The sequence below is a fragment of the Ascaphus truei genome, chromosome 4, assembly GCF_040206685.1.
Source record: "Ascaphus truei isolate aAscTru1 chromosome 4, aAscTru1.hap1, whole genome shotgun sequence".
Classification (NCBI taxonomy): Eukaryota; Metazoa; Chordata; class Amphibia; order Anura; family Ascaphidae; genus Ascaphus; species Ascaphus truei.
This window is the reverse complement of record NC_134486.1, coordinates 227,767,068-227,780,440: the sequence shown is the minus strand read 5'-3', so window position 1 is coordinate 227,780,440 and position 13,373 is coordinate 227,767,068. Positions and strand designations below refer to the sequence as shown.

The 13,373-nt window shown below is 45.5% G+C and overlaps 1 protein-coding gene across 4 annotated transcripts in view; it reads right to left on the bottom strand.

Moving 5' to 3' along the window:
- LOC142493253 (potassium/sodium hyperpolarization-activated cyclic nucleotide-gated channel 2-like) overlaps positions 1–13,373 on the bottom strand; it is a 707,321-nt gene that overhangs the window by 152,850 nt on the left and 541,098 nt on the right. For 3 of the 4 annotated variants that reach the window (XM_075596961.1, XM_075596964.1, XM_075596963.1), the window contains one exon: positions 3,406–3,643. In XM_075596961.1, coding sequence (XP_075453076.1) covers positions 3,406–3,643 — 238 coding nt within the window. Of the gene's footprint in view, positions 1–1,049; positions 1,570–3,405; positions 3,644–13,373 lie in introns of those variants that run through there. The other variant, XM_075596962.1, reaches the window with a different exon arrangement.

Here is a 13,373-nt window from a genome sequence, read left to right as displayed (position 1 = left end):
ACACAATTAACAAACTAAATATAATGCTCCAAGTTGCATTGCATTCTGGCGTCCTGCTTATACATTTTGAAATAATGGAGTCCACATCAAGTGTATCCATAATATCAGAGTGTACATGCATTAGAGTTGGGTGTGTTAACCTCTTTTGTGACATGCAGTAGTGTTGCGTAACCAAGTTGTAAGGCACCGCAGAGCAGAAAAATACAATTCTAAACATACTACAGATATCGATAAACACAAACACAGCTTGATATGGCTTTCTGCTTCTTAAAACAGCACTCTTGTCTGTAGCTAAATGCTCTCAAAAAAAATCTCCAGTTTCTATCACACTTTTTTTGCTGCCTGTGTCACCATAAATAATAAACTGATCATAAAGCTTGCTTTTATTAATTGGTTTTGGAAGAGAGCTTTCTTCATAGCCTGAGCCAGTTTTCACAGCTGCTGATTCAACAAGTACGTTCTCTCTGTATGCTGCTGTCTTAATGTCATCTTGATTGAAAAATCACTAAAGTTCTGCATATGCCAAATCAAGGGCCTCAAATAATTCCCTCTTCCTTTGAACTTCACAGAATTCTTAAACTATGGGGCCTATGCACTAAGCAGTAAAACAAATCACCATAAAATGTAATTCGCCATTTTTTACAGTGTTGGTATCACGGTATGCAGAAAGGCCCGAATACCAGTGATAGCAACATTTGAACAAATGGTGAGAAGCCGGCGCCAAGATGATCTGCCCTCCAAAAATGGCTCAGCTGAGTTGATTCTACTGCAGAGAGAGCTGCCACGCTGTCTGCGCAAATCTCGTCGAGAAAAAAAAATATTTTAAATATTTAAATTGTATTACTAGTGTAGATGAGCAGGGGGTCTCCGAAGCAGAACAGCGATGATTTCAGGTCTATGGACCCCTGCTTCCTGAGATACAGGCCCCGTTACGGGGTGCTGGTATCTCCTATGCATTGAAATGTCCCTGTCATGTGACGCGTGACATTTACAGGCATAGAAGATACCGGCACCCTATAATGGGGCAACAAGGTTCTGCTCCGGAGACCCACTACTACAATACACTAGTAATAAAATTAAAATATGAAATAACCACCAATACACAACCCACCCCCTGTGTCTCCACATATAACCATTCTTTATTTTTTTAATTTAATTTAGGATTAGTACCACAGGCCAGCATGGGTCCCGGGTGGTCCCCACGGGTGTCCACAGGCCCCACAGGGCACCCTGGGGGGGTTCCCACAGTTGTCTGGGGGCCCTCAGTTGTCCCCACTAGGCTCCGTGGGCCTCCAGGTGGTCCCTGTTGGTGTCTAGGGGTCACCGGGTCATCCCCACGGGTATCTGAGTGGTTCCCACGGGTGTTTGGGGGCACTCGGGTATTCCCACGTGTGTCTCTGGGCCCTCAGGTGTTCCTGCGGGTGTCCGGTTGCCCCACAGGGGTCCCAGCAGGTATCAGGGGTTGCTCAGGTGGTCTCTATTGGCGTGTGTGTCCTTGGGTGGTCCCCATGGGTGTCCTTGGGTCCTCGGGTGGTCCCCGTGGGTCCCCGCTGGCCTGCGGTACCATTCCTGTATTTAAAAAAAAAAAAAACATGGTCTACATTTCAGTAAATACACCTCCCTCCCCCCCCACCAAACACATACAGTACAGTAATGTGCAAAATAACTATTATCCAGATATGGATAATAGATTATTTGCCCATTATTAAACACAACATTAGCCAGTCAGCCTACATAAAATAAATAAAAACCGTTCTACTTACCTCTGCCAACATGAAGGGCATCCTTGTCAGCATACTGCAGGGCCATGTGCTCCAATGCCAGCAACAATACATAAAAAAACATAATCTAATGGCCCTTAACCCCTTAATCACTTTAGTGGTTAATAGTAATATTAATTACCGCTATAGTAATTAAGGGATTAACCCACCCTGCCTCAATACCCATCTGAGAGGCCTAACCACCCACCCCGAACCCACTATACCCACAATGTACACATTGAGTGGCATAGTAGTATATCATACCCATATAATATGGGCATGATAAGCTACTATAGCAGTCAATGATCACACTAATACAAAAGCATGAATGTCAAAAAGACACAATACTAAAACAGATACAACAAGCACCTAAACAACCAGAAACAAAAATTTAAAGCACTAGCCAACCAAGCAATTAACTAAATAAAACCACTAGTCAATCAATTAAAAAAATAAAATCACTAGGCATTCAATAAAATAATTAAAACCACTATGCAATCAATGACATAAATCATACCACTAGCAAAAAAATACATGTAATACATAAAAGCAGTAACCAACACAACAATTAATTGATAGAACCACTAGGCAACACATTAAAAAAAACAGCAGCCACCAAAATACATAATTAAATAAAATCGCTAACCAATCTGTAAAAAGAAAAAAAAGCCATGCCAATTCAAATCAATTTAATCTAAACAATAAAAAGACATAGAAAATAAAACAGTCAATAGAAGAAATGCATTTGCCAAAAAATGCATTTGCTCCCACTGTATTCATTTGTACCATAAACAGGCACAAATTAATACACTAGCAGTCAATAGGCAATGAAAAACATTAAAAAAAAAATCCAGTAAAAAAACCTGTAATATTTAAAGTACATACATTCAATATTTATCTTATCTTTAGAAGCGTTGGCCCTCGAATCGAAAATTCTGCGTTTTTTGACAAACGTCATTGCCATTGTATCGTTATTAGAGTGCTGGGAACTCCACCCATGTTATGTATTGTAACTTTGGAGGAAATTAGGGTTCCACCCACTGTTCCCCTGCACCATTTCCATTTTCATCTTTCAGTATGTTTAATTTTTAGGTGCTGCTAAAAACTATATACAGTACACTTTGTATTAGAAAACTGTTTCAGTGGTGTACAGATTATTGCATTTAATATTGTGAAAGTGGACTAGTAAATGTTTTTGTTTTTGCCGCATCAGTGACAGACACTTTCCCCTGTAAGAAAGAGTTACCATAACAGTATGGCTGACTTCAGTTGTCCAAGCTATAATTATCATTCCTTTCCGGCCCCTCTAATAAATTAGCCCTGTTATACGGTCTTATGTTGAGTCATGATGTAATATCATATCAAATTAAAAAGATTGAATGATTCCTATAATTCCTTCTCCCCTTTCATGGAAAAACAGTTAATCATGTAATAAGCTTCAGGAAAAATTGCACTGGCTAAACTCAAAGAGGATACATAAAGGAATCATTTAAACTAAGAAAACTAGACATAAGGTGAAAGTTCTTATTTCAAATATATCCTTTGTTTATGGATTAGATTGATCATATTACTTTGCATTTTACATGTAAATAACTTTAAAAAAAATAAACGTAAAAAAATGTAATTCCAACTAAATTATTCTTACCTCCAAAGTAGTCCCCATCACTTAATTGTGTTTCTGAACCTGAAGTACCAAACACCAATGTTCCTTTCTCTATAAGGTACATCTTGTGTCCAATGGCTCCTTTCCAGTATACTACATCTTCACTCTGGACAGCTTCAAATTTCAATAAGCAGAGCAACCTATTTGTTGCATTCTTTTCTATGTTTGAAAACCAAGGGACTTTCATCAACAGAGGGTAGCATACATGAATCATTATTTCCTGCAGAGATTAAATAATGAAAAAAAAGTACTGCATAAATGATAGTTACCTAGTGATTGTTTAGTCTAATATATTTAAATTAATTAGAATATGAACAATATGAGCATTAACCTAAATTGATGCATGTCACGGGAGACCAGGACTAATACACAAGAGATAAACTCACCAGACAGAACAACAGAGTTAATAAAAGTGAATTTAATGGTAAACGATAGCCACAACAGTTCAGTAGATAAAAACATACACTCCTGACTGGTGTAACTGGGGAACACCCTACAGATCTAGGGCCCTACAGTAGGGACCTTCATGAGAAGATTTTCCCAATTTTGCTCTAAAGCTATGCTCAGCAGGCTATTAGAGATCCCAACCAAATCACACAGGAGCCCAGAACTCTGGGACCTCTAACTGACACTGGCTCTGGCTGGAATTCTCACTAGAAGAAACAGGGGCTTCCCTCCCCACATTTTATACCCCATGCTGACATTATGTATGCATTAAGGGAGGATTAAGGCCAGGTGCCTTCAATATGACCCAGCCCCTGATTGCAACATTAAAAGCAGGGACACCAACAGAAATCATGGGGCCTGGGATAAACATTTTAAGCAGGCACCCCGCCCCCCCCATGTCGGTGGTATCACCCGCCGCCCCCCTCGTTTCACACCTCACGAGCCCCCTATCTTTCCCCCCCTCCCATGTATTCCTCTCCCTTCCGTCCCACCCCATCTCACTCTCCCGCCTCGCATGTATTTCTCTCCCCTGCTTCTCACTCTTACTCCCTGTTTTCCTCACTCACCCCCCCTGTCCAATCCCTCCGTCAATTACCCCACACTCACTCATTCCCTCCCCCCCACACAATTCCCCCAAGATAAATACCAAAAAAATCTTACTGGGAATGTGTGTGTGTGTGTATATATATATACACACACATATACACATCACAAAAAAAAAACCCTCCCTTATACATATACAAATTCCCCGAAGGCCACCTAATACATATACAAATTCCCCGAAGCCCCCCAATACATATACAAATTCCCCCAAGCCCCACAATACATTTACAAATTCCCCCAAGTACCCCAATTTATTAAAAAAATACTTACCTTGTGAATGATCAGGCTGGTTCCAGTGGATGCCGGTAAGTGTGGGGGGGGGGGAATGTGGATGCTGGTAGGGGTGGGGGGGTATGTGGATGCCGGTAGGCGTCTGGGTGAAAGTGGATGCTGGTGGGGGGAAGGGAAGGTGGATGCCAGTGGGGGGGGAAAGTGGAGGCCGGTTGGGGGGTTATGAAGGCTGGTTGGTGGGGGGGTGTAGATTGCAGTTGGAGGGGGGGATGGATGGCGGTAGGGGGGGCTGCGCGTAGGAGTGGAGGATGATCTGCTGGTCTGGTTGCCGTGACGGGATTCGGGGTTGATGATGCCAGTAGGTGTGGGGGTTTGGGGGGAAGGTGAATGCTTGTGAGGGGGAGGTGGGTACCGGTGGGGGTGAGGCCTTTGCTGGGCAGGGTGCATGGTGGACGGTGCTGATGCTGGTAGGGGGAGGGGAAGGTGGATGCCAGTAGGGGTGAGGGGAAGGTGTCTGTTAGGGGTGAGGGGAAGGTGCAGTGGATACCAGTAGGGGTGAGGGGAAGGTGAGGTGTATGCCGAGGGGGGCCCGTGGGGGGTCTGAATGGAACGGACACGCACTACACAGACTGAGACAAAAAAAAACACAGACACAGACACACACACACAATCACAGAACAGATAACAGTCAGCATGTACTTAACGTTTATAAAGTTCAAGGGAACTAGTCCCAAAATCAGGGCTCAGTCACAACCATGACATGTATAAATATATAATCCATAGATAGAAATCACACATGTAGGAGCTGAGCTATAATCAAAGCTACGTGAGACTTAATGAACACCTGTATATCTTTAACTCCTGTCAATATGTAAATAAAGCAGTACATAAGTATCTCTGAGGTGGTGACAGACCTATATATATATATATATCATAATGGTCATGACTACCCTCTCATTGAAACAACCTGCATAGATAACATGCCACATTGGAGTAAACAGGTAGGTACCCACTAATGTAGCAGCTCATCCTTGGGTGGTGCATGCATCACGCCAGCATAGCAGGTAAGGTAGATGTCCCATAGGGTCCAAAAAATGGAGTACAGCAGTGTCAGAGAAGGGGGCCACAAACCAGCAAAAACGATAAAAATATTTATTGAGTAACAAGTGAGGGGTACAGGACTACTCTGACGCATTTCGTGCATCCACTGCACTTTGTCAAAGAGCGTCAGAGTCCTTTCTCAAGATGATTTTTTCGTTTTAAACTATGTCTTTGCTGTTCATTGCTGTTTATTAAATTTTTGCACTGAAAATCGCCATCCAGCTTCCGCTTTACTTCCTGCTTCCGGAACGCATGAGGCACATGTTGGCACGCTGTGCACCGCCATCTTTCCCCCTATCCCGGGTGATTTTCCACTTTCACATATGTCGGGCTGAGAGCACGCCAGAACCAGAAGGACCGCATGTACAAGGGTCGTGAGTAACCTGTCTTTGACACTGTATTTCATTATATGGTCTAGCTCTTCGGGTTGTTGGAGTTATTATTTAGATAGGGGTCAGGGTCCCTAGTTTATTTAGGTTCCCTTGACATCCCTTTTCTACTGCTGCGACACACTTTATTCGAGCAAATACCCAGTATGTACCTGGCAGATACCTGGAATGCGCCGCTCCTCACCTATGACAAGCCCCGTTGCGTTTGCCTTCCCAGCCTGGGTTCATGCCTGGCTGACGGGCGGCTGATCTGTTAAATGATAATGATTAGGATTTAATAGGCTGCAATGCTTCGCGTGTCTACCAGATGGCATAAATTCATGAATTGTAATGCAGTATATATATATATACTGTGCAGTATTGCAGCCAGCGGGAATAAAATGCTTCAATCCCTGCCTGGAAAATAACCCAATATACTCGGGCAGAAAACAGTCACAAACCTCAATACACCCGGGTATACCCGAATTCGTGGGACTAGCCGAGCTCGAATAAAGTGTGTCGCCAGTGTATGTGTTACCCACTCCCCTAATTATGAGCACAGTTGACCTTATTACAGTTTTACTCTCTATACATTTTCCTGGATCCTCCAACAACAAATGGTGCAATTGAAATTGATGATTAGGCTACATAGCTATTAAACATTTCTAAGGAGAAGCAATTTATTCCACTTTGAGCACTGGCAGAGAAGACTCTTCTCTATCCACTCCTGCTTATACAGGAAACTATAGAAAATCTTAAAGATGGCCCTGTGATGTCAGAAGGGAACCCCGCTGAAAACCCTCTGCAACCTACAAGACCTAAATTGGATTTTGTCCATAAACAATTAAATAAAAAGCTTGAAGTCGAGGCGCATGCGCGAGAGTGAGACGGATGGCAGCATAAGCCTTGAGCTCCATCCCTCACCCCCGATAAAACACAAATAAATCGTGCAGAACAGACCTTTGGCACTCCTAACCACCCTAACATAGGCATTAAAACTGTAGGGATGGCACCGATGCAGGCAAAGAAGAAAAAAGAGGGAGATCTCCGCAAATATCTGGGCCGATCGAGCTCACGGAGCGCGGCAGCAACAATGGCGCCAGATTCGAATGCAGGCTCAGAATCAGAGCGGGATGAAGACACAGCAGAGGGCCCGGAGCAATTGCCAGTCCGCCGCTGTGATTTTGAGTGGCTATACAGGGACATGAAAGCCCTTATTCACCTCGAAATGCAGGATCTAAAAAAAGAGGTGCAAGGACTTGGCGAGCGCACCGGAGTACTGGAAGAAAAAGTGGTCACCAATGCAAAACTTATTTAAAAAGCGGACAAACGCTCCACATATCTCCAGGCACAAATTAATGAATTGACGGACAGGCAGGAGGACGCAGAGAACAGGGACCGCCGTAATAACATCAGAGTATGCGGTATCCCTGAGGCCATCACTGATGTGGAGGACTTCATCTCCTGATGGATGGCGGAGCTGCTCCCTGACTGTCCGGCTAACGAGCGAATTATGGATCACTGTCACCGTGCACTACGAAGCAAGCCAGCGGCGACAGAGCAGCCGAGAGATGTAATTGCCCGGCTGCACTACTTTCGCACCAGGGATGCCATTCTACAGAAGGCCAGAGTGGCAGGAGCCTGCAGATTTGAAGATGTCACTATGCAGCTCCTTCAAGATCTCTCCCCGCTCACCTTAGCCAGGAGAAGGAAACTCCAGCCCATCACCAAAACACTGAGGGACCGAGCCATCAGATATAGATGGACCTTTCCGTTTGGCCTTTTGGTCATCTGAAACGGAAGGGCCATCTCCATGAAGGAGATAGAAGAGGGGAACGAGTTTCTGCAGAAGCTGGGGGTCAGAGAGAACTCCCCCGCGAGCCCTTGCAGGGAGAAGCCCAGAGACGCGGACTGGCAGGTGGTAGGGGCAGCAAGAGAAAGTCGGGACGATCTCACCTGATGGCTTACCCAAATTCTTTTATCTCCCCTGGAGATACCTTATGGTTGGAGCCCAGTTAATAAAGTTGAAAGTTAACCCTTAAGTTGTCTCCCCCTATTGTTAACCCCTTGAACGAGGAATGGAGATCCTGCTGATCATTTCGCTATCTCCAGACTCCGTGCTACCACGTGGCGGGGCCCCGCAACCCTCACGGTAACTCCTACAAGAAAAGCTAAAGAAAAATCGGAAAACCTTACCTGCATGCATCATGGCGGCTCAAGGTGAAACGCATGATGCCCATCATGGCGAAGGTACACGATCTGGAACACGAGGCGGCATCACGGAAGTGCAGCATACTTCGGCGGGAGAGTTGGGGGAGTGGCGACCTCTTCCGCGGGCTCCTGGTAAGAAAATGGCGTCCCCCGGAACAACGTCACCGGAAGTGAGCGAGGCTCCATCTTGGAGGAGGCAGGGGAGAATTCAATAATGACGTCATCACTGAGCGCCAAACCCCGTCCGGTCTCGCGAGTGGAGAGGCAGGAACAAAAAACCTGGCAATGGGGAAGGAGGAGCGCCAGGATCACCGAGAAGAGGAGATCCCCTGACCAACATCAGTCAAGAAGGAAAGAAGAGATGACAGCACCCTGCAGCACGTCGAGAGGAGAGACCACGCGCCGCTGCTCATGCAGAGAACAGGGAGCACCAAGACAGTTGCTGAATCAATAAACATTGTTTTCACACAAACACATCTTTGCGAACAATCATTCCCCTCGTGACCAGGCCCCTAAATCAAATAAATACTACTAGACTTGAGTTGTCGGGAGGGACATAAAGACATATTTATAAAACCTAATAGCAGAATCCTATGAATAGGGGAAGGGGGGGAGGAAAGGGAAGAGGTGAGCTGGACAGATCAAGCCGACATCTTCTCAAAGGAAGGGGAGGGATAACAAGAAGGGGAAAAGACGCTAGAAAGTTAGGGGAAGAAGTTGCAGTAGCACAGTTGAACTGCCGGAGGATGTGTTCTGTTAAAAATAACTTACCTTTTATAATCGGGGGGGAGGGGAGGGTGCCCTCCAGTTTCACCTAGGGCATGAGCCTCCACATGGGCGCAAGGGGTAACCCCTTCTGGAGGCCCATGCAAGTCCTCACTGGACCAGCAAAGGGGAGCGGTAGAGGGGGGTGGAGGTCCATCCCGGACTACGCTCTTGCTGTACGTCCAGGAGGGGCAGAGAAGGCAATTGGGGGGGATTGGTCTCGCCCAAATTCCAGATGTGTTAACATTGTATTTACATGTCCTGTTATATGTGTTTATTTGTTCCCCCAGTGTACAGTCCCTTGTTTTTCCCGGCTGCAGTCAGAAACCACAGAAAGATCTAGAAGGTTCTTGATGATGAGACCCTGGGCTCGGATGAAAGCTTACAGACAAGCAAAGGTTTGGAAATACACACATGAGTAAGGGGATTACTATCATTTCACATAATGTGAAAGATTTTAATAGCCCAGGGAAACGCAAACTAGCCATGGCGGACTACAAAAAAACAGACCCCGACATAATTTTACTACAAGAGACACATTTCTCTAAATCCAGCTCCCCGAAATATATAGACTATAGATTTAAGACTTGGTTCTCAGCCTCAGCCAGTAAAAAAAAAAAGAGGGGTAGCCATACTACTTCATAACCGTTTGCCTTTTGCGGTTAAGACCATCAAAAAAGACAACAACGGCCGATTTCTGATTATCATCGGTGAAATACAAGGTCAGCCGATCACACTGGCAAATGTTTACGCCCCGAGTGAAGGTGCAGAGGCTTTCCTAGAAAGGTTCTTCTCCGTCCTCCAGAGATTATCGCAGGGATGCGTAGTACTCTGGGCGACTTTAACCAGACACTGGATCCGGTAATGGATAGATGTACCCTGAGCGGTAAAACTAATTCGAAGGTCAGACAAACCTGGAACAGAGGGCTGAGAACCAATAATCTTTTAGATACAGTATATGGCGTGAACAGCATCGACATGATAAAGGATTTACATTTTACTCCCACCCACACAATAGATACAGTAGGATAGACTACCTCTTTGTATCTAGCAGAATGGTTTCTCAGATCTCCCACTCGGGCATCCACGATATTTCGTGGTCAGATCACGCGCCGATAGAGCTGCGGTGCACAGATTTTATTCTTGAAAGACCAGGAGCGAACTGGAAACTCAATGAAGTTTTACTAAAAATCCCCGAAAATTCACAAAAAGTGGGGGATAGAATCAGGGAATATTTTCAGGAGAATATGGGAAGCGTGACTTCACAAGCTACCCTATGGGAAGCCCATAAGGCAACTCTGAGAGGAGAGCTCATTGGGATCGCAAGCAGGCGGAAGAGGGAGAAGGACAAAAAAATTAATCAGCTACAAGCAGAATTGGCAGTCCTTTCAGCCCTACATAAAGATAACAAAAATGCAATGACCCTTAAGGAGTTGCTAGACACCAAAACTAAACTTGATATCTTGCTAGCCTCCCGTGCTGAGAAGGAGCTGACATGGTCCAAGCGGAAATTTTTTGAAAAAGCAAACAGACCAGATACCCTACTTGCCAACAAATTACGAGATAGAAACCAAGTCTCCCAAATTCAGACAATTCGAACAGAGCAGGGGGATCTAACCTCTGACCCTAAAAAAATAGTAAATGAATTTAAAACATATTATGAAACCCTATATGATGGGGCAAAGGTGGCACATACGCCAACCACAAAAGCCGGGCTAAAGACGTTTCTAACAGAGGCTCAGTTACCAAAAGTGACCGGAGAGGAGAGGGATGCACTACAGGCAGACTTTACTATTGAGGAAATCCTAGAGGTAATGAAGTCATTGAAAGCAGCCAAGGCCCCGGGCCCTGATGGCTTTTCCAATCTTTATTATAAGAAATTCCGCAAGTTATTAGCTCCTCACCTCCTAAAACTGTGTAATTCCTTTCTGGATGGTGCCCCCATCCCGGGCTCGATGCTCCAGGCGTCTATCTCTGTGATCCACAAACAGGGAAAGGACCCAGCGGACTGTAAAAGCTATAGACCCATCTCATTGATAAACTCAGACACGAAAATCTTTTCCAAACTACTAGCTAACCGCCTTAACCAGGTGTTGCCCAGGTTGGTCCATTCCAATCAAGTAGGGTTCATATGTGGTCGACAAGCAGCAGATAACACCAGACGGATTATAGATCTGATTGATTTGGCACAAAAAAAACACATCCCGTCTATGGTGCTCAGTCTAGACGCAGAAAAAGCGTTCGACAGAAATGACTGGCCCTACTTGAGAGAGACGCTGGGAGCATTCGGCTTGGGTGGGAGAATGGTGGAGGCAATTCTCGCTCTGTATCAGGGACCGACGGCGAAGGTCAGGCACCAGGGCTTCCCCTCGGGTGAATTCCTGATTAAGAGCGGCACCAGAGAAGGCTGTCCTCTATCACCCCTCCTCTTTGCGCTATGCATTGAACCCCTGGCGGCGCACATCCGCCTCAGCCCGAACATAGCAGAAATCCAAATTAGTGAACAGCCACATAAAGTGGCCCTGTACGCTGATGACGTGATACTCACATTATCACAGCCCCTCACCTCTCTGCCGAATGTCTTTCAATTACTGGGGGAATTTAACGCGATATCAGGGTTCAAAATTAACCAGGCAAAATCAGAAGCCCTGAATATCAACCTACCTAAGGCCACCGAGAAACTGATCACGGTGAACTTTGATTTCAAATGGCAAACCTCCTCTATTAACTATCTAGGGATAAATATCACAAAGCAATCGGGCACCCTATATAATGCAAATTACCCCAGACTGATACGGACACTGAAGGAAGATCTCCGTAAATGGGCAGGGTACAATATATCCTGGATTGGCAGGATCCAGTCTCTAAAAATGAATCTCCTTCCTAGAATTCTGTACCTATTTCAGACCCTACCGGTCCCTATAATCAGGGAAGATATCCTTTGGTTACAGTCCGCAATGGTGAAGTTCGTCTGGGGTAATAAAACCACCCGCATCAAAACTAGCACAATGGTTAGGCCCACAACAAGAGGAGGGTTAGCGGTACCTTGCCTGTTATCGTATTTCAGAGTGGCCCAATTAACCCAAATTATCCAGTGGCACACCCACCCTAGTCTGAGGCGGTGGGTGGAACTGGAGGTGGCCTGCTGTGCCCCGGTGGCACTACAGGACCTGATCTGGCTTCCAAACAAGGTGCACAAAACCTTCAGTCACCCGCTCTCCGCGATTGACAGCTCTTTAGCAGTATGGGACAAGAGCAAATATAAGTTCGTCCTAACGAGACAACACTCCTTGATGACCCCAATTCTGTGGAACCCTGATTTCGCTCCGGGCCTGCAGAAGAAAGATTTCACTATCTGGACACAGAAAGGCTACACTCGCCTTCTACACCTGGAGGGTAGAAAATCAATCAAACCTTTTGAGCAAATTAAATCAGAACAAACAGTTCCAAATTCAGAATTTTTTAGATACCTCCAGCTAAGGGATTTTTATGATAAATTCCCCATCCGCGCTCAACGGACTAATTTTGAACAGCTCTGTTCTAGAGGAACAGGAACCAAGGGACTCATCTCTGAGATGTATAAGGCGGTGGTCTGCCCGACCGACCCCTGACGCCGACGTGACACTTAATTACAGGACCAGATGGGAGAGAGATCTAGGGGAAACACTAGATGACGAGGACTGGGACTATATTATCTTGGCAGCAGCTAAGAGCTCAATCTGCACGACATTAAAGGAGAACGCGTATAAGGTCCTGATGAGGTGGTACTTGACCCCGCTATGATTATCAAAGTTTGTCACGGGTTACCCCCCATTGTGCCCCAAACAATGTGGGGAGCAGGCAGACTTGCTGCACATGCTGTGGGGTTGCACCAAGATACTTCCAATCTGGGAAGACATCAGGAATTGGCTCCAGAGAATTCTCGATTGCACAATCCCTTTGGACCCCTGGTTGTTTCTGCTGGCCAGACGCACCCCGGGGCTAAACAGATCGGAGCACAAATTAATTGCACATTTTGCAACTGACCTGAGGTGCGAAATCGCAGCATTGTGGAAGCAGCCCGAGATACCCAATATCCCACAAATCAGAAATAGAATTTGGCATGTTTGTCGGATGGAGCAGTTAACGAGTCTGGTTAACGACACCGGCACAAATTTCCTAAAAGTCTGGGCGCCCTGGTTAGCCCTGAACGATATCCCAGGGATCAATGCCTCCAATATAATG